Raw genomic sequence first — 21,851 nt, 5'->3', positions numbered from 1 at the left:
AGGGGGGAAGCTCATATCTACAGTTTTCCCCGTGTTACCTGAATGAAACAAAATGTCTTCCTGTGATTGACTAACACCCCCGACCAATCAGCGTGGCTTCTACAACAGCCAATCACTGGAGTCTAAACATCCATTGTCCAATCAGATTCAAGAGGGCAGATTCTAAATGTTTCGTATCCTCGCGGTAGATGATGGAAGATGACTGAAGCATCTAGCTAGCAATTAGCTAGCGACAACAACAGTACATCATATTAACTGACACTAATGTGCCGGAACAAGAAACCACTGAATAATAAAGACATTTGGGAGCTGTGAAGGGGACCCACCCACTAGGTTTCGCATGCTTGCCACACAAGCTAAGCAGGACAGCTAACGTTAGCTAGTTGGGGGCTTGCTAATAACAAACGCTAGCATGCACTGGAAGGAGTCACTTGGGGTGGATGCGAGATTGAAGCTGTCACTCTGAATCAACGAAAAACAGACCATCGCGAGAGGGTAAATAATCTCAAGAAGCATTGTTTTGGAACTGGGCTGACTATTTCAATAATATGCAGTTTGATAAAACGTTACAGTATTATACGCTAGCTAAATGTTGGCTTAGCTAGCTAGTTACCAATAGCTGGTGTAATTCATCTAACTTATTAAAGCTAACGTTACCGTCTAGTTCACTAGTTTGTTTTGGTTGGACTGTAAAGCATGTCTAGTTCCTAAAATCTCGATACATGTTTACAATAATCTCTTGTCTGTTCTGTGCAACAGAAATCCATTTTCGCTGAGGTAACGGTGCCACCATGTACTCGAGCCCCAACAACCACATGAAGTCCAGCTGCAACAGCAGCAGCATCACTGAGCTGCTGGGGGCCCTGTGTGACTGCAGCCTGTCAGGGGTGTCCTGGAAGCGTCGTGCCCTGGGGGGAGTCTCAAGAGAAGGTTTCCGCAGAGCCCTCAAGAAGTGTGCCTACGGCTCGCTGCTGTCTAAGCTGTTTCAAGATGACACCAAAGGGCCTCCCTCAGGAGCGAGTGCCACAGCTAACACACCGCCCAAAAACAAAGTCCTGATGATATGCTTTGACTTGCGGGTGGCGGGGTGCCGAGAGGAGGCAGAGAGGTTGGAGGAGCAGCTGGGGATGCTGCTGGAGGGAGCATCCTCTGGCCTGAAGGAGATAGACGCAGTCCTCGAGCTGTTGGTGCATCTAGCCGGTTCGGCACCTCCACCCCCGACCTCTTTTAGCAGGGACTACATGAGACGAGAGAGGCCGGTGCTGCGGAGGCCTCGACCCTGGAGCTACCAGAGCGAGGAGCTGCAGAGGCTGGAGGCCCGGGCGTGGGGTCTAGTGTGCGGGGAGGAATGGGGGACTTTGGAGAGTTTGTGTGGAACTCAGAGGTTGATGGGTGCCCCTCCAGGCACAGGGCTGCTGGCTCTGAGAACTAAATTGGAAGCGGAAGAAAGATTTGAGAGGGAGACCAGGATGACGCTGTTCGGAGCACTGCAGCACACTCGCACCTCAGACATCGACATAAGACTGGACCTGCCTCCTGTTCCCAGTAATATTGATGTAACTGGGCTGGCTATAAGGGTATGAAACAATGTCTTTTTTTAATATCTAAGCTAATGCACTTTGATAGTTGTTAGGTTCAAATTTGCACAATTTCTTTGAATAAGGATTAAACCCCAGTGTTATGCAGTGGCATCCTCAGGATTAATTGTTGTCTGTGCAGATCCCCTCATCTTTGGATCAGTCTGACGATGAGGGCTTCCAGTCCGCTTCCAACATGACCCCAGACTCTCAGTCAGAGACCAGCCCCATTCCAGATGTTGATATATGGGAGGCGCTCCGCACGTTTGAGCCTGGAAGACGCCGCTGCTGGGAGTCTGTTGGCTGGTAAGTGACACGTCAGTTGTGCTTATTGAAAGTTTGATCATAAAACATCAAACTACTTTTAGGGAGAAACTTGTACATAGATCTATTCAATCAACCAACAGTTACAATTAATAATTTTTTTGATTGACTAGTAGATGTGATATCCAATGTCACAAAAGAGGCAGTTTGGCAGAGTCAACGTTGTATTACAGATCTCCACTTATAGTTACTTATGTGTTCAGTTTTGCTCTCCCTCTCTGGAACGCAACACCTAATTTTACATTTTTGTTCCTACTAGCCCACCGGGGAAAAGAGAGTCACTCTATCTGACAGAGGGAGGCAGGGAGGCCTTTGACCAGCTTTATCGTCTGTGGGAGGGGGAGATGAGGGTGGTCAGCACGGCTACACCCTCTCCTCTCCTCCCGCTGCCCCTGGACTCTCAGGCACAGCTGGTATTTGACCTCCTCAACGTCTTGATCGGAGTGGCGTCCACGACCTTCCCTCTCAACCAGGTGCGTTTCATTATATTCATTTATCGGCCTCCTAAATGCAATAAAATGCAGTTGATCTGTTGTTTTTGGGAGTCTGTCAGACTGAAGCGATAAAAGTGAACGAGGTGATAAAAGCACCGTGACAACAATTACTAAAAAGAAACACAAGAGAGAAGAGAAACTGAGAGCAGAATCAATGGACAATCTGTGCGATACAAACCCAGTTGGTTTATAAAAGCATATTACCGCAAAACTACAAAAATAAATAATGTGGCAGTGTCAAGCACAGTTAGTCGCCTGACAAGATACATTACAAGACGAGGACATAAATGAAAATAGTCCTCATGCTAAAAACAAAACCACAGGAGAGCTCTTCTGTTGATTTATTGTTTCCCATTACGGTTTTATATCTCCAGAAGATTTTAGTTATTTAAATCCTTACTCTCTCTTTTTACCCCCTTACCCCCTTGTGTTCTCGCTCCCTAGCAGACTTTATCAATAACAAGCAGGCTGGTAGAAGAGGTAACACAATATCATAAACACCTGTACAATCTAACGTAATCTAATACCGTAGTCCTGCGTTATGCAACTTCTGCAAGGCTTCTAATATAAGAAGTTTTGTTGAGACTGTCAGAGAGGAGTTTATTAAACTCAAGGGTAATCCTAGAGGCATTGTGGTAGTGTTGTGCTAGATTGCAAAACATTGTCTGTTATTTCTGTCCCCCCAGAAGGGTCCTGTCTGGGACCTTTTGTATCCAGTTCTCATAAAGCAACCATGAAGAGGACAATATAATAAACTCCTGATTATGTATTGCGGTCTAATATAATAACACCACAAAGCATGCCTTCAGAAATGACCATGGAGGTGACTCTCAAGAACAATTCGATATTATCAGCTTTTCAAAGACGGTCTTCGCTGTAGCGCTGGTTTATTAGAGGTTGTTCATTGTATTTTGTCCGCCATTTGTAAATATGTGATCTCCTCCGCAGTGTGTTCAGTTTGACGTGAGACCCGGCGTGTGCGTGTCAGGAGCCTCTCCGGAGAGCGTGTCTCGTCTCTTGGGGGAGCTGGCCCAGCACGGCACCCACTACTTGAGGCTCAGTCGCTTTGCTCTGCAGAGTGCCGACAAAAGAGGCCTCGTCTTTCAGGTAAGTTGCATAATCAGCATTAATATCGCACATTTTACCCCGGCCTTCTCTACACTGCACGGGACGTTTGTTGTTGCCATTGTTGTGGCAATTTGAGACAAGTACACAAACAATTCATTCACACAAACAATCTAAAAACACAAATATGATCGTGTAAGAAAAAGAGTTTAGTACACAAGGGCCAAAAATATCCAACATCACAAAGGCACATTAAGTCAAAATGTGCAAAAGTGCTTTTTCTATTATCTGTACTGACTGTATCGTGACAATTTCAGTGGTTTAACGCCGTCATAGATAACATTGTGTTTCTCTCTAAGGCTTTTACAGGTGGTCTGCGGAAGTATCTGCATTACTACAGGGCTTGTGTTCTCAGCACTCCTCCCACCCTCAGCCTGTTGACCATTGGCTTCCTCTTCCGCAAAGTGGGCTGCCAACTAAGGTGAGGTCAAAGCCGCTATTTTTTTGCCTTTATGTGTCGAGTATTAATTTCACTGTTTTGAACATCAACCTCACTCAGTCGGCCGTACAGTCGTGTCCTCGAGGACCTTGATGTCAATAATATCCCATCAAAAAAAAACCCAGCCAGCTCTGCTTTCTTTTAATCTAAGGTACCTGTCAGAGCTGTGCTGTGTTGATGGGCCTTTAGGTGCAGGCCAGGCTACCTTCCCTGTGGTGAGTGTGTGCTTTTTTCTTCTTACTGCAAAATGTCATCCATCACGGCTGTGTTTAGCCTATCAGATGGGATGTCGGCTCAGTGTCATGTGGCTCTCCTCAGGGTGTTAAAATGCTGTCCTACCTGTACAACGAAGCACAGAATAACTGCAGCAACGAGAACTATCCGGTCCTGCTGTCACTGCTGAAGAGCAGCTGTGAACCGTATACACGGTCAGTCACTACGCTCCTCATGCAGATGTGTGTCTTCAAAGCAAAATGATACAACCCAAAATAAGTGACTTTACCTCATTGCTATGCAGACTTTGCTCTTTTTATATTTTGACTGTCAGGACTGGGTGTGACTGTTTTTCCCCCGTACCCTCCTTAGGTTTGTGTCTGACTGGGTGTATAATGGCGTGTTTCGGGACGTTTATGGAGAATTCATGATCCAGGTCAATGAGGACTATCTCTGCTTCAGAGGTGAGACGACACGAACACATGCTGTCTTCAGTCAGCAGGTTCTGAAGATGGAAAGCCTGCCTGACAGATTGTCTAGCAGAAAAAACAATTGATTTTCCTTATTTGTCCTTGTGTCTATAAAGGATGTCATGAAGTTATTGGATGATAATCAGTGAGAAACAAAATCAGCTACCGCTGCGTTGGAGACCAGAGTCATCTCAGTAAGCCACAGGGACAGCTAGAAGACAAACATGTTCCCTCATGCTTTTCAGTTAGTACACCATGCTGGCTGAAACATTTTCTCAAACAAATTATTATTATAATTTGTTTACATTTCTTCTCTTGTAATTGCCTTTGACAAATCTGGACTAGCTGATTTATTTTTTAATCCAATTATTGACGCGGCTCTTTAAAGAGGAGGAGAGGATTCTTGCCCTGCAGATACATACAGACCCGGGGAGGGGGGGGGGGGGTGAGAAAAAACTACATTTGAAAATACAGCTGTTGCAAAATGTTATGAGCCTTTTTTCACTATTTACAGAAATGTAAAGACCGATTAATCAAGAAAATAATCAGCAAATGAATCGACAATGGTTAGCTTCAGCCCTGTATGAGGGAATTATTTGTAAGCAAATTATAATCTTAATGGGAACCTGTTCCCCAAATGAGTCCACTCTGTAATTGCTTCATTCTGACAGCACCCCATAAATATAGTTTTCTATGAATCATCATAGCCTGTCCAAATATTGTATGTTAGCAACACCCCATTGAAGGTCAGGCTATCACCTCGGCTTTGTCCGGCTCAGAGGTTCATTTGCTCGTCGGCTACACCTCATCAGCTTCTGCAGTGAACCTCTGCACTTCTTGCTCCCGCTCTTTTTTTTTTTTTTTTTTGGAGGACACACAAATGTCATTGTTCTCCTCGGAAGTCCGTCGGCCCGGGGAAGCAATCAGCGGCTAAGCTTTCTTGGCAAGCCGCAGGCTTTCTGTAAAGAGTTCTCGAAGCTCGCTGCGTTCGTGTTCTCTTATGCTTTTTGTTTAGGATCACTGAGCTAAGCGCTAACAATTTCCAAGTGTTAATTCAAGCGACCAGAGTTTTGCCATGCCCCGTAAGTCATACTAATGAGGAAAAGTTTTAGGCCTAGTGCAGGCTGAATAACACTACACCACTGTTACGTCTTTTTTGTTGTTGTGTTGTTGTGTTGTTGTGTTGTTGTCGGAGGCATAATGGAGCAGTAAACTGGGTCTGAATAGTAGAGCAGCATGTAACCGGGCGTCTTTGCTTCTGGCCAGACAAACACTTCTGGGTCCAAGGCTACACTCTGATCTCAAAGGATGTGGAGGAGTGTGTGCCCATCTTCCTGAGACACATCGGCAATGACGTGTACGTCTGTGGGAAGACCATCAACCTCCTCAAGATCTGCTGCCCGCAGGTTTGTTTTGCACAGTTAACACATTCATGTATGCAGACGGGGGATTTTAAGCAGCTGAACGTTCTGTAAAGATATTAGTGCGTATAACCTAATTAAGACTTAATTTATTCAGTACAAAGAGAATCTTTGACGGGTGTTTGCTGTGAATACATTAGGCATATAAAACGATAAACCTTTAGATAACCCTGCCATATTTGATCGTTTTTTTTTTCTTGCTTTTCTCATTCATTCGATGTATTGAGTTGGCTAAGAGATAAGCTCTGCCGTCCACACGCACCCCACAATTATCTAGTTGCCAGAACATGCTTCACCAACATCTGGAAGTCAATACTGCCCAAAGGGGATTGGACAAATAATCAATGCTGCAACATATGGGGCCACGGGCTCCTGCAAAACGTTATCGAACCACGTGCGTCAGTATTGTGATGGATTGAATTGTTGTACTGACGCAGAGATGCTTTTATCATTTAGTGCAGACATTTGAACTCTTTGAACTGTTCCGCTCTCCGTTACTGCAGACTTTTGCCACTTTGACAACACTTTGAAACAACTAATATTGCCATTTTAGATTTATACTTTCCTCTTTCGTGACAGCGGTGCTATCGTGATGTATCTTAGAGTGAAACGATTAGTTGATTAAAACTAAAAGTTGATCTACAGAAACATTATTGCCAACTTTTTTGAAATGCTAACCATTCACTAGTCCGTCAAAATATTGCTAAAATATGAGGATTTGAGTTTTATATCAATTTAAACAGAATATGTTTGAGGTTTGGACTGCTGGTCAGACAAAGCAGGACATCTGAAGATGTCACTTTGGACTTCACACAAGTTCTGAGCATTTTTTCAGTCTGTCCTGATATTTTATACACCATTGAAAAATTGTCAGATGAATCAATAATTAAATGAATCACTGGATGCAGCCCTAAATGGATCAGATATTAGGGCTGCAACTAACAATTATTTTAATATATATTTAATATGACGATTTGTTTTTCTTGCTTAATTGTTTGGTCTTGAAATCCAAGCTGCTGTCTCCAATTGCTTTTTGTTTTCTCGCATTTTAGAAGCAGGAACAATACATTTTTGACACTATTGCTTTAGATTTGCTGCAATTATCAATCACATTGTTGCGGATCTATTTTCTGTCAATGGCCTAATCAACTATTTGTTTCAAATCTAGATGATATTCCTGCAATATCTTGCATATATCGGAATTGTCTGTATGGTAAAACCATTGTTATTGTGCACTAAATACAGTCGGTGTGTCACTATGAGTTAGCGTGTGACTCCCAGCACTGCTCTCTGCAAAGCGCCTGCTGAAAAGCCTAAGCGTGCACGTGTCCTTGTATATGAATGGACCCTTCCACTTGGCATGGTGTCAGGAAGCTTAGCATGCCCGACAAATGGAAAGCGTCAGTGAAGCGTTGACGTATTTATGTAATCTAATTGTATTTAATCTCCTCACTTCTCTGTGACTCACCTGCTAATTCACGAGCACATTCAGTTTTTTTTACGACTCGACCTACCTGACCTAAACCGCAGGGCTCATGCTCCGGACTAATTGGCATTCTGTAACTACAGTGTTTCTCTGTGTGCTAATTTTAGTCCGCTATTCCTGGACATACTGCCGGATGTGAAATCATCTCGATAAAATACAAAAGTGAAAGGAGCTTTATTAATAAAATAAAAAAATATTTACTGATTCCAGCTGCTTTTGTCTTCCATGACGGTAAAGACACTTTGCATTCCTTCCTGAGGTTTAATAGACCAATCAATTAATCAACAGTAATGATAGTTGAGACCTTTGGGGGTCCAAGGTGGGCAAAACACACGATGTCACCAAAACAATGAGCTTCTGATTGGCTTTCTGTTTCCTGCGTGTCCACAGCACTACATCTGCTGGTCGGAGCTGCCGGTGCCTCGCATTGCCGTCACCTTCTCCCTCCGGGAGGTGGAGGAGATCGAGAGGGACTGCGCTGTGTATCGCGGACGCATGGAGAGGATTGCCAAGCACAGCGCCATCAGCAGGGAGGAGCAAGTACTGATACTCATGCATATTGTTCCCACGCAGTATCATCTCACCTGCGAGGTGTTTTAAACCGATTTCTTCTGATGCTTTTGAAGCTTTTGTTAATATTGCTTCTAAATCAGTTATCTCTGTCAAGAGCTTTGGTCAAATTAGCTTGAAGAACGATGCAAGTAGACATGGCAGTCAACATGGTGTATTACTTTAATAAAGACACTATTATGTCACTGCTAGCTGACTAGAATGTATTTTATAAAAATCAATTGAAGCCTAAGAGAAGCCAAACATGTAGCAAGACAAGTCATTACACAGGTATTGTCCTTAAGCCTTTTCTTATATATATATATATATATATATATATATATATATATATATATATATATATATATATATATATATATATATATATATATATATATATATATATATATATATATATATATATATACACTTCTTTAACATAACATGATCCATGATGGTGACACTGCCCCTCAAGTACTGAGACTTTCAGCAGCGAGTCATTATAATGATGCAGCTCAAGTGTAAGTGTGGGGCTTGCTCGCTGCTTGATTTAGTGTAACAGACTGGTGTGTATGACCTATATCGTGTGCCGCTGGCAGTGCTGACTGGCAGAGGTGTGGTGGTGGTGGGGGTGGGGGGGTGGGGGGGGGGGGGGAGCCACAGGGCAGCCGGATAGATCTTTGTGAATGATGATTTCTTGTCTGTCTATTGTAAGGCCCAGCGAGCGGAGCAGGCACGCCAGGAGCTGATCAATCAGTTCAGAGAGTCAGCGGCCAAATCCCTGGAGAGCATTCGCGGTTAGTGTTACACACACACACACACACACACTGAGTATCACTTTATATACTGCTTGATGTATATGCACGCCCCTGTATAACCCACACTTGCTTCTTCACTCTTGACTACGAGAGTGTCCTTCAGCTACAGTCATTCCTCTCAGGAGAGCAGCAGAGATGCACAGGGCTAATGCTTTCCAATGGCTCACAGCACTGTAGGCTGTGAAATCTCATCATCGCTCGCACAGCTTAGCAAACTCCTCACATCATTTATTACTCCAAAAAGATGTGTGGCAAAGTTTGGGAGGGGGGAGGGGAGGTGAAAAGTCTGGCCTGATGCTCTGTGCATGTCTCAGCAGAGGTGTTTGTGTGAGGCAGATGGTGATGGCGCTGTGTGTGTGTGCATGTGCATGTGCGTGTGCATGTGCGTGTGTGTGTGTGTGTGAGAGAGAGGTTATGTACTTTTCTATGTGGGGGGGTAAGCAGCCCACTGTTATTTCTCTCCACTCCTGCAGGGCGCCAGGTGTCACTTCGTCTGGCTGACGAGGCCAAGAAGAGGGAGCGTTTTGAAGAAATGAAACAGCACCTGGAGCAGGAACAAGAGGTGTGTGTGTGAGAGACTAAAATATTTTTGGGGAGACACGTTGTGAGCACAGAATCTCGTTAGCATTTACACTTCTAGCAGACACGGAGCATTTGGGTTGTTTTGTCTCTACCATCTCCTGTGGGAACTGTTTGGCTCTTTAGCTGCTAAATGTTCCACTATGTCCACCAGTTAGTCACTGATACTGTGTTTGTCTATCATTTGGTGCTGAGCAGGTGTTGTACAGTTCTTTTTTTGGGAGAGAATTGTTCGCTGAAAACAGCTGCCTGCTGTTGCCATAGTGGTGCTATTAGAGTGAACCAAATCAGTAAAGTTGCGGTCTGTCCAGCTCAATATTGAGCTAAAACTCGCCGTAAAAATCTGTAAAACCAAACGGGCGCAGCATATATACTTATTGTTTTTATAATTATATTGATTATAGCCACTTTAAAATCAACACATCTGTCAGGGTGAGAATAAAAACAGAAATTCTGATTCATACTATCCACCCATTGCTTTTGAAGCCGATTTTAGAAACAGAAAGCAATGATACGTGTGTGTTTGTGTGCTCCAGTGTCGCAGCGTAGCCCAGAAGCGGCAGGAGGAGGATGACTTCGGCTTTGCCAGAGAGCTGAGGGATCGAGAAAAAAGACTACAAGCCCTGGAGCAGCAACTGGAGCAGAGAGCCAGGTCTGACTGCTTTTACAGCCGCTACCCGAGATGCAAATGTTTTATTGATGATTGATTAATCCCCGTTAAGAATTTATTTGGTCTGGAATATATGAACCGACCATGTGCAAACACGATGGGACTTCAACTCCATCTGCGTGGGATATTACAGCAGCTGGGCTTGTGCCGAATGACCGTGCAGCACGATGCCGCAGCAGGAGCAAATATGCTCGGAGCCTGTAACGCGAGCGTGGCACAAATGGATTTCCATAAGATGGCTAAAAGTTGATAGTTGGCTCAATGAGGAGATTACCTGCTTGTTAACCGAACCCCATTCACCGTGGCTTTGTTCACTATTCCTGCCTCGCAGTAGAAATTGTTGCAAAGTTTCCAGGTTTAATAACCTTATTATTTGGGATGTGCTGTGAACATATTCTTTGTTTCATTGAGGAACTTACATTTCATATTGTACTGGCCTTTACTGATTAGTCAACTATAGATCATTGAAGTGGCTGACAATTGGTGGAAATTGCTCATAATTGAATTGAGAGCCAACGCAGAGCCTGAAAGCACACATCAAGCTTATTGCAGACCAATACGCTTATCAGCACATGCACATGAAAGCTTATCTTCCTCGAGTACAAAGAACACTGATTGCGGGATGAACTCCAATTTAAATATAAATGATTCAGTGTTCAAATAAGACGTTATTTATTGTACGATGGAATATCAGACTTCTTGGAAAAATCAGCCAATCTGTGTTTAGGAGGAGCAGCGTGCATCTCAGTTGAGTACTAATTTGAAGCTAGCTAAAGCAAAGCTCCCTGGTGACCGAATGACCTGTGGTTAAAAAGGGACAATCCCATAAATACGACGTGGCATATTTGATCCTCAACAATCATGTGTCACAACATTAGAGCGCGACATCCTTTTAGACTCTGAGATATTTAGATTGACTACGAAAATAATCGTCATTTGTAGCTTTATGTGACATTAACCCTTTCCTAGAAAAGCATTTACTGCAAGTTGCTCTAGATGAAACCCTCAACCTGAATATTTCCCTGTAACGCGTGTGTTACTGCACCCACATTGTAGGAAGGAGCTGATAGATCAGTACAGCCGTCTGTCAGAGGAGGCAGCTCGCAGAGAGAGACGGGCCCTGTGGCAGGTGCAGCGTATGAGACTCGACGAAGCCAGGGCTCAGTTCTTCATGCATGACAGGGAGCAGACTCAGGTGTGTATTGAATTAACATAGGAAACAAGATATTTATCATGATTATTTAAGGAAAGGGAGGTAAGTTCAAGCAAAGCTCTCGTGACTCCTTTCCAGTCGATGCTGAAGAAATATCCATTAGGCCAGGAGAGACCTCCCATGGAAGTGTCGCCACCTGTTCCCTCAGCTCAACAGACTGCACCACAACCGACACTGGTATGACAACACACCTGTTTCTCAACTTAAATCCCCAATTATTTCCACTCAGTTATGCTCCTTGGAAGTGTGTGCTCATTAGCATCTTCTCCTAACAGGAACCTCCCAGTCAGGATCAGACTGAACAGCAGCCAGCGGAGACCCAAGAATGTGATGCCGTATCACCACCACCTGACCCATCTTCGCCCACCTTAACAGTTGACCCTGTTCTCATCTGTGAGGACATCAACATCAAGGATTGTCTCCCCAAGTCACCGAATCCTGCCAGTCAGCAGGTAGACGTCGCACTACAGGAGATCGGCTCTGACCTACCTGAAGTGTGTCCTACAGCACAACTAGTAGACTACGACTTCAGTGCCCCCTTTAGTCCACTTGAGGGTATCACCGGCCAAGCCTTGGTCCAGCCACGGCCTTGCTGGGGACCTGCAGTTCAGCCTGACTTGTTCCACAACCATCCCTCTTTTTCCCACATCCCCATTGGAGAGAACATGTCTCAATCCCAGGATGGTCTCCCCAAAGCCAGCCCCTTTGGCCAAGCCTCCAAATCCAGCTTTCCTCTGGGCCAATACACCCCAGAGGAGACCCGGGATACATTCAACTCAAGCATTTATGGACATCCCTCTCAAGCCACAGTGCAGCTGGAGGATGGGAGTAGCTCAAAGTCAAAAAACAAGCAGATGGAGGTTGCATCTATGATAGAACCGATAATTGGGAATTTAGAAAGTATAGTAGAGGGAAATGAAGATGAGGGTAAATCTGTTGCGGCTACTAAAGATGATGATGTTTTTGCACCAGAACGAAGTGGCAAGGATGATGGTCATGACCATAGCTCAGATGTTCAAGATGAAGCTGGTGATAATATTTCTTTGCCAAACATCCATGTCTCCAGCGATCCCCTAACAGCTGGGGAGCTGGTTTCAGATGCCGTTGCCCGTCAGCCTTCATCCAGCCTCCATGGACATTCCTCTGATGCTCACATAAATGTCCAACAGCTCGTATCAGAGGGAACCGCTCCCCTTCCATCCCCTAACGTCCACGGCCACGCATCGGATTCACACATCAAGATTGGAGAACATATGTCGGAAGTCGATGCGCCTCTACCTTCCGTCAGTGTTCACGGCCACTCTTCTGATGCTCACATTAAAGTCGGGCAAAATGTCGCAGAGTTCGTCGCTCCTCGTCTTTCTCAAAATGTCCACGGCCATGCCTCAGACGCCCACATCAAAGTCGGTGAGCATGTTTCAGAGGTAGTAGCCTTTCTGCCCTCCACCAATGTTCATGGTCACAGTTCAGACGCCCACATTAAGGTCGGAGAAAACATCTCAGATGCTGTTGCCGCTCTGCACTCCGCCAATGTTCACGGTCACAGTTCAGACTCCCACATTAAGGTCGGAGAAAACATCTCAGATGCTGTTGCCCCTCTGCCCACAGCCAATGTTTACGGTCACAGTTCAGACTCCCACATTAAGGTTGGAGAAAACATCTCGGATGCTGTTGCAACACTTCCTTCTCCCAGCGTCCACGGTCACTCCTCTGATGCTAATATTAAAGTGGGCGGGTTTGTGTCCAACATACCTGAAGAAAGACCTCGTTACAGTAAACACGGGCACTCCTCAGACTCCGGGTTGGTTCCTGGATGTGTAGTTTCAGGAGATGAACACAAACTGTCTCCTCTGCCCGGCAGTGCCCACGGTCATTCTTCGGACTCAAATTTAGGCACCGGATGTCTCGTGACCAAAACGGAACCACTTTCATCACCGCTACCCGGCAGCGTCTACGGTCACTCCTCTGATTCGGCGTTAGGGGGGGGTTGTGTGGTGTTTGGGACAGACACGCAACCTGCTGCACTACCTGGCAGCACTTATGGCCACTCATCAGATTCTTCACTTGCGGTTGGCTGCGTGGTCAAGGCAGAAGACAATGAAGATGTTAAAGGTAATGAATAATATTTGAGTGATGCACATTCTGAAGCAACTATCTACAGCTTACTATCTTTGATGCAAATGTAAACCAAATCAATAAACTCACTTTTATTTTTATTTTACTTTATTTTTATTGCATCAACTCAAGACAAAACAGAACACTACTTTAGAGGTTGCTGCTTTGACCTGGGGACTGTGATTTATATCTTTGCGATTTATCCTTAACAGATAGCTTAGATTAATGTTTCCTATGTTGCAAAGAATAGAACGTGCAGTAGGTTTTGGGCAGTCCCAAAATATATGAGTCAGAGCTCTATAGAAAGTCACAAAGTCAGATTTATATGCACCTAACACTCATCACTGAAAACTGTGATCTATTGTTTTACGTCTTTCTTCAGGCTCTAAGTCGGGCAGCCCTGGTGAGCAGCGGGTGGAGCTCATGGGGTCCTGGGCAGCCGGCTGCGGTTTGTCTCCTGGAGCAAAGTCTGAGCAGGAATACCTCCTGGCTTTGTGTGCTCAGTACGAGGTGGAACAGTACGAGGACTGCTACAACCTAATGGGTCAGTTAAGAACATATAACTGGACAAAGATGAATGATTCCTTTGGCACATAGTACTTTTGGACAATGTGAAGTTTATGACTTCATCATTTTTCTACATACTAAGGGGAATTTGGGCAGTAAGGCCATGATTCTCGACACAATGTAACGACAAATGATAACCAAAACAGATCGTCTAAATAGAAAACAGGGGGATCCAAAACAGAGCCTTGAGGACCTCCACATTGTGTCTCTGTAGAGGAGGAACTGGAGTTATGTTGAATACAGATCCACTACTGCTCTGAACCCCGTACATAAAACCTTTAATAATGCCATCTCAGTAGCAGAGGCCTAAATATTAATTAAATCCTTATTTCAACAATTCGCGTGGGCTAATTTTACAGCACAACCCAAGTAAAGTAGGTTCTGTATTCCGATCATAAATGAAATGAACAAAAGTAAATTATTTGGCCCATAAATTGAGTAAAATTAATGTTTTTCTACAGTACAATAACTCTGCTAAGACTGTTGCCTTTTCTTGTGGACTTGGTGAGATGAGACTAAACGCCTAAAACAAAGCTTAACCCATTCATTTAGTAACAGAAAGCGTTGTAGCCTGCGCTACAGATCCAGTCAGACGATGAAATGTTCTGCCCTGATCTTGTGATATTAGCCTGCAGCCTACATCGAACACTACGAGCATATCTTCAAGGTGGCTTGTACAGTATGTGCAGCCTGTTAAAAGCCCTTGATGTTTCTGAAATCACATCTTGTGAAATAGAAGCAAAACATTATGTGAAATTGTGGAGAAATGATACACCATAGAGCGGTGGAGCTTACTTCGTCAATTATAACGAGCCCTTTTTTCATGTGTCCAGGGGCTGTTTAATATTTACTCCCTCAGCCGGCACAGAGGCTGTATATATAAAGCAGTGATATTTCATTAGGGTATTAAGTCTGCTTCATGTTTGGGTGAGATGCATCATGGCTCGTCTTCTTCACTCCGTGTGTCACGCTGCTATTTTTCATGCCGGCTTCCAGGGTCTCCGTGAAATCCGTCAGCCGAAGACATCTTCCACACTGCCGATCAAAGTCAGGAGCCGTGATCACTTAGGGAGCGTTACTGAAAATATAGAAGGTGGACAAAATAACACATTTAATGACCTTTTTAGAGTTTTAGGATTGCTTATGACTGACGATTCTTTTCATTATCAATTCATCGTTTTAGAAAATAGTAAAAAGCCCAAATACACATGTTTTGATCCTACTAAACTTTTGCATCCTCGTACTAGAATGTCGTTTCTTATTACTTCCACTGTCACCGTACATGCTGTTGTTTTTCACACAGCGCTCTGGTGTAGCGAGAGCGATATTTATTCAGCGAACATGTCCGTCATCTTCCCTCTCACACAGCTTCGTCCCCCGAGTGTCAGCTGCTGAAGCAGGTGACTGGGGGCCCCTGGGGACTCCCTGTGGACCCCACGCTCCGCAGGGCCACGGACACCACTGCCGTCCAACTCAGCGAGATGGTTTCCCTGCCAGTTCTGATAAAACAGGCCGTCACCACCCCGCTCATCACACAGTGAGTGTCTGACAGGAGGAAAGTGTACATTATAACGTATTGTTTGAGTTTGAGTGTCTGAGGGAGATGTGATTATTCTACCTGGAAGCTGGAATACTCTGTTTAAGTGAAATGCAGGTGTGAGGCTCTCACTGATCTCCTCCTTTTTCTGCCACTTCAGGCCACTTAAACTGTAGTGGAGTGCACATTCTGCACCGGAGGAAGAATTTAAATTCCTATTACTTTCCCCGTTTTGAAATTCCATCAGAGATCCAGACGAGCCTGTCAGTCTTCAATGCGGTGTTTCTGCACACTATGCAGTTTAGCCTTTGTGTGTAAAGAAATGGCTTTCTCATCCCTTTCTGCACACAGAGGGGGTGCAGTGTGTTACGCAGTGGAATTCACAGCTCTAAACTTTTAGGAACACATTTTTATCCCGTGCTCAGACGACACGGTGGAGTCTGTCAGAGATTTTCAACTCTATTTTTGAATCTTCTCTGCTGACTTTTCAGTTAAAGAGAGTCTCCGCTAAATCCCACTGTTGTGAATTGCTTCGGAATAATTTAAAGCAACGGGATGGCAAAAGTCATCTAAAAAGTGAAACACCGGTATATTCCCTGAGCTCACCCTCACAACCTCTATCAAATATGCAAGTCAGCATCATTTTCAGTCCTGATTTTGTTTTGTGTCAAAGCTGCTCTGTTCTCTTCTTGGTCATTCTCTCCTCCACCTTCCATCCCCAGCGTGTCTTTGGTGAACAAGGCAGTGGTGGACTACTTCTTTGTGGAGTTGGGGGTGGAGAGACACTTTGAGGCGCTGCGCCACTTCCTGCTGATGGAGGACGGCGAGTTCGCACAGTCCCTCAGCGACCTGCTCTTTGAAAAGGTGAAGCTCTTTTAACAGTGTTGCTCTCTTTGCAGAAAGTGTTTATTTATTTGTTGCACTCTAGGAAAGGACGAGAGAGAGATCATCTTGGAACAAGGCCAAATGTTCTCGTCTCCTCTTCAATCTAACTCATTTGTTTTTTTTAGTTGAGCAGCACTGCATGTATTTAGTGATATCAGCAGGTAACCTTGTAAACTAAATGAATGTATACATAAAGTACCAGGCTGAATAATACCCAGAGTTAGCCGTTATCTAACAGTGTATGCGCTGCAGGTAGAGGCCAGTTCTCTAGAGGAAGTTACTCGACTCTCTAAAAACTAGAGCCTGTGTGCTCTTATTCATATTTTTATATTGATATTAAGGAGGTACATTCATCAGGTGGCCAGAGATGCTGCTCCAAATGAATGATGATGTTGCTCCTCCTCTGCTGGATGTGTACGCTGGCTCGGTTTGCGAAGACGTTCAGCATATCAATATTTAGTATTTATATTTAGTTTACAGCCTTGCTCCTTGTGAATACAAAATTGACATTTTGTCATGTTTTTAGTGAACTTGTTAAGCAAACATTTACGTATTTACACGTTCAGCAGTTGCAGAGTGACATATTCATTGATTTAGAGTTGTGTCTCTAATATTCAAGTACAAATATTTGTTCTACCAGCTCCTGAGGGAAATACCTGTTGGTTTTTAGAGCTTTTTTTCACTGAAATAGCTCTCTATTGCGGCTGAAAACCACGTCCTGAGAGTGGTGAGAGTGACTCAAAATAGTAAAGTTGTGGGCTTGTAGCGCTAAACAATGAGCTGAAACTCTGTAAAGATGAGGGCCTAGATTCCGAGCCTACTTCCGATGGGCCCAAAGCTTCCTGTCGTGAAATAACGAGCACATCCTTTGCTAACACCTTGGTGCTGCTGTTCTGCAGACACATTCATGTACATCTGTCCCCTGAGGCCCGTGAGACAGAAGGTTTTTGTTCCCGCCAAACGCTACACCAGCTGATCTCGCTGATTAGCACACCTTCAACCGGAAAGCGAGCTAATCATAGTAATCAGCTACACGCAGTGTTTGCTTGGGATGAAAACCTGCCAGCTCGTGGGCCTTGAAAAGATCGGCGAGTAATCCGTGTTTGACCTTTTGTGTATTTATTTAACAAAATGTCTCCTCCTCCCTCCCCCCCCCCAGCTGGGCAGTGGCCAGACCCCCGGCGAGCTGCTGACCCCCCTGGTCCTGAACTCCATCCTCAGTAAGGCCCTGCAGTACAGCCTACACGGGGACACTCCGTTAGCCGGTAACTTCACCTTCGCCCTGCGCTTCCTCCCAGAGACCTTCCACCCGCACGCCCCCGACTCCCTCAACTGTCTGGAGCTGCGCTACAAGGTCAGGCCGCTTGTTTTTTTTTAATGGGCCGCGTGTTAATGGAGTGCGTACGCTCGCGTGGGCGCGTTTGTCTCGCCCTGAGTGGCAGCTGGAATGTGACAACCCGTCATGTTTTGACAAACGGCCCTGGGTGTGGAAAATGAGTTTATCACACACTTAAATGGTTGGAGCTTGTAGATTGATTGGAGTCGAGTGTTTCGGATGACACGTACAGTGACTAATGCTGCACATGTTGTCCTCTGCTCTTCTTCTGTGCATTCTTCACCCTCCTGACTGTGCTGCGGAATCTTCATCTTTTAAATGTTTTAATCTCCTCCTCTTTCTGTATCTTTATCTCTTATGTCTTTTTGCTCCACTATTTCTCTTCTCATATATCTTTCCCCCCCCCCCCCCCCCGCTCTGTCTTCCCTTCACAACCCTCTCACCTCCTTTCTCAACATCCTTGCTCTCACACCTTTCTCCTCGCCTCATTCGTCACTCTCCCTTTTACCTGTTTTTCCTAACTCCTTGTTTCTTTTTCCTTTCTTTTCTTTCACACTCTCACACCTTCACACACTGTCCCCCCCCCCCCCCCCCCCCCCGTCTCGTCCCCTTCGTGTCATCTCCCAGGTGGACTGGCCGCTGAACATCATCATCACGGACAGCTGCATGAACAAGTACAACCGTCTGTTCTCGTTCCTGCTGCAGCTCAAACACATGGTGTGGAGCCTTCGGGAAGTCTGGTTCCATCTCAAGAGAACAGGTGGGAAGGTGGGAGCCGTGGATTCAGGCTCTGAGATTATTCCTGTTTATGAAATATGCAATGAGGTGAAGACTGCCATTCATTTATGTTTTATTCATACAAAGCACTTTTCACAGCAGTGGGACTGTTGTAAAATAGTGTGCTTCAGTGGGCAGTATTGATCAGTGGAAGCCTGCGCACGGACTACTTAGATGGATATCCTGAAGGGAAAACAAAGTATTGGAGCGATGAAAACTCCACCGACCAGAACAACAATATTTCTGATCACCAGGGGAAAGTGTGGACGATCACTTAATACAAACTCAGAATGCATTTTTTGACATGACTGCAAAATGTATGATAATACAATGAGCCAAGAATCTGCCTGTGCTTTAACTATCAATTATTTTCATTAAGAATGAATGTGCACAAAGTGAGCTCAAATATCTGACCGGCAGGAATACAGAGTTATGGATTTTGCTGTGATATGACACAGAAAAGCTGCAGATCTTCACATTTTAATGTCTGTAACCAGCAACGGTTTCTTTTTTTAGTCCCTGCGGCACCGATCATGACGCGTTACCGCCTTTGTTTCCCTCAGCGCTGGTGAAGGGAGCGGGTCGCTCGGTGCAGTTTCATCAGCTGCAGCTGTACCGACATGAGATGCAGCATTTTGTCAAGGTGATGCAGGGATACATCGCCAACCAGATCCTGCAAGTGTCCTGGAGCGAGTTCACAGCCAAGCTGGCCTCCGCCAGCGACCTGGACGCCATCCACCGCATGCACGCAGACTACCTCAACAGAGCCATCTTCAGGTGAGGGCCGGGACTGCACATGTGTCAGTGTTTATTACAGTATAATGCCTGCTGTTATCTCTGTGCACAGACTAGGTGATATATGATATTTCTCTTTAATATATTGCATTGGAGAGGACATTTTGGAAGAAGAACAAATGTCCTTGTCTCCCCTTGAATGCAATGCATTTAAAACTTTCCAACGGCTTTCGGTGTTCGGTGTTATCAGCGTTTAGCCTCTGCACCCCGCGTGAGAGCAGACACAGATAACCTTGTACACTCAAATATTGCATGCATAATCTATATGAAGTAGGTTCACGCTGAATGCACCAAAAACACATCACCTGGGTACACAGAGTAGATATAAAGTGCATGCTTTACAGAAAGTCACTCCACACACATTCCTTTTAGCGAAGTTTAGTATAAAACTCTCATGGATTTGTATTTTTCTCCTTTTTATAGTTTTTGCTGACGTGGCTGCCTGAATTAGAATACATAAAATTGGAATTTTATGATATGTTTACATGTAATAACCCTAATTGTCAAACTGTTTTGTGCTGAATGTGGGTATTTTGCAGTAACAACTAAAGTTAAGGTTTATAACATGTATAATATGTTGAATGAATTTTGTAACATGCTAAAGAGCCAGATTCTCCAAACTGAACATTTGATGTGTTCTCATCTCAGATATCGGTCAATCCAACAATCCAACAGTGGTGATGTAACCTTGTTAAGCCGTCTGGGTATTTCTGGGCTCATTCAGGCACAGGTCCAGATGAGTTTGGTTCATCTCTGGTATGGATAATAGAGTCAGAGTTTAGTTTCTGGTGAGTACCAGAGCTGAAAAAAAGCTTTAGATCAATGGATAAATAAAGATAAACTTGTAGCCCTTCTGGGTGCACCTCTCTGGTGTCAAAAGTATGTGTTGTTAAAGGTGTTAAACGTATGATAAGGACAGCAGAAGTCTCATTTAAACCAGGATTTCCGGCTGCAACTTGACAAAACGCAGAAACACTCGGGAGAGTGAAAGGATTTCTTCAGGCTCTGAGTTGAAGTGGATCTCTCTGCAGCCATAATTTAATTTAAAATTAATTCAACCTCCTCGTACCGAGTTGATTATAATTCCAGCTGGATGTGAGGCTAACCTTTGAACCCAGTGAATGATTTAATCTCATTAGGAGAGGTTGTTAGTATCACACTTTTCTGTGTCAGACTCAAAAGTCATTTCAAAGTTCCTTGTCATGTTTGCTAAACTTTGCACTCTCCTGCCTCCCCAGGGGTTTGCTGACGGAGAAGGCGGCTCCGGTCATGAACATCATCCACAGCATCTTCAGCCTCATCCTCAAGTTTCGGGCCCAGCTGATCGCACAGCCCTGGGGCAGCCAGCAGGGGGAGGCAGTGCACCCCAGCTTCATCGCCATGCAGCAGTCGTACAACACCTTCAAGTATTACTCGCACTTCCTTTTCAAAGGTAACGACTAAATACTTTTATCTAATCAAGGGATTTGATTCAGCTGTGGCTTAGGTTTAAAATTATGAAGCCATATGTTATAAAGTATTGCCAATCAGTGGATTACAAACGGCAATATATTATATAAGAGCGCTGCACGCGTTTTAGTTAAATCAGTAGTTTTTATTTGCGTCGGTTATCTAAATTAAATTGAGGTCTTGCTTAGTTGTTAACGGTAGTTACAGATATAGAACTTTTCTTTCTTCTCAGTGGTGACCAAGCTGGTGAACAGAGGCTACCAGCCTCATCTAGAGGATTTCCTTCTTCGCATCAACTTCAACAACTACTACAAAGACTCCTGAGACTGCTGTGTAGGTTGTGGTACTTAACATGATACATGTTAGATACCGAGCCTGTGTACCACGAGTGTTTACATTTTTAAAGTCCCAGATATGTGTTTACAAGACAGATAATAAATTCAGTTCATCTGGCCAAATACACATATCTTCAATCCCACCTGTTCCTTACATTAGGGCATGCATTCAACATTTAAACCAGTTTAGGTAATCAATGTGCAGGATTTGACCTCCATGTCTGTGTGCTTGATTAATGGCTTCACTTCTAAACCTGTATGCTGCTAAAGTTTGTAATTGATGATGCTAATGCCCACTGTACAGTCGTGCCTGCAGCTATGTCGATTTTAAGTACATATACATGAAGTGGCAATTATATGTAAATAAAACAGCTTTGTGAAATAAATGCTCTATTCTCTAGTGTTGATGTTCTTTGTTCTAATGTGGAGAAAACACATTTGCGTGAGCCAACTTTGTTGGCAGAGTTTCAGAAAACAAGGACACATCAGGTGTAAAGCCTTATGGGTAGTGGACTGTCAACTTCAGCCATTTACAAAAAGACAAGGAGCGGGGAGAAAGTGCAGTCCCTGCTTTAGTAATGACATTTATTTTCTACACCATGAGTACTCTGATTTTTCCTGACTGTGCATTAACTTACAAAGCAAAAATACATCAAATCTTTGCAGCACAGCTGTGA

The 21,851-nt window shown here is 44.3% G+C and overlaps 1 protein-coding gene across 2 annotated transcripts; it reads left to right on the top strand.

Annotated features, from left to right (window-relative positions):
• The first annotated feature begins 180 nt into the window (after positions 1-180).
• Positions 181-21,574, top strand: tubgcp6 (tubulin gamma complex component 6). 2 transcript variants are annotated; one of them, XM_076089413.1, is made up of 25 exons: positions 181-495; positions 760-1,577; positions 1,720-1,883; positions 2,161-2,374; positions 3,344-3,502; positions 3,820-3,941; positions 4,111-4,174; positions 4,278-4,387; positions 4,545-4,636; positions 5,909-6,048; positions 7,940-8,089; positions 8,814-8,895; positions 9,390-9,478; positions 10,032-10,147; positions 11,222-11,360; positions 11,457-11,555; positions 11,654-13,490; positions 13,876-14,037; positions 15,429-15,597; positions 16,320-16,461; positions 17,642-17,836; positions 18,446-18,578; positions 19,159-19,372; positions 20,629-20,822; positions 21,072-21,574. In XM_076089413.1, the coding sequence occupies exons 2-25, from the start codon at positions 792-794 to the stop codon at positions 21,161-21,163; spliced, it is 5,664 nt and encodes a 1,887-aa protein (XP_075945528.1). In that variant the 5' UTR covers positions 181-495; positions 760-791; the 3' UTR covers positions 21,164-21,574. The 2 variants fall into 2 exon arrangements, 1 of the variants encoding a protein (XP_075945528.1); XR_012953395.1 differs by lacking the exons at positions 16,320-16,461; positions 17,642-17,836; positions 18,446-18,578; ... (1 more) ...; positions 20,629-20,822; positions 21,072-21,574 and adding an exon at positions 15,057-15,153 and having other exon boundaries at positions 15,429-15,480.
• Positions 21,575-21,851: the final 277 nt, after the last annotated feature.

Source organism: Anarhichas minor, unplaced genomic scaffold (assembly GCF_050575085.1).
Source record: "Anarhichas minor isolate MPS153535 unplaced genomic scaffold, ASM5057508v1 ptg000011l, whole genome shotgun sequence".
Lineage (NCBI taxonomy): Eukaryota > Metazoa > Chordata > Actinopteri > Perciformes > Anarhichadidae > Anarhichas > Anarhichas minor.
Note: the sequence above shows the minus strand (reverse complement) of the source record. Positions and strands in the feature narration are given on the sequence as shown.

What these genes read in the sequence shown, in the direction of transcription:
- tubgcp6 (XM_076089413.1), top strand. Translation starts at nt 792, where the DNA reads ATGTACTCGAGCCCCAACAACCACATGAAGTCCAGCTGCAACAGCAGC. An exon ending in AGCTGTGAACCGTATACACG is followed by an intron (nt 4,388 to 4,544) that starts GTCAGTCACTAC and finishes TACCCTCCTTAG; the next exon opens with GTTTGTGTCTGACTGGGTGT. An exon ending in CCATCAGCAGGGAGGAGCAA is followed by an intron (nt 8,090 to 8,813) that starts GTACTGATACTC and finishes GTCTATTGTAAG; the next exon opens with GCCCAGCGAGCGGAGCAGGC.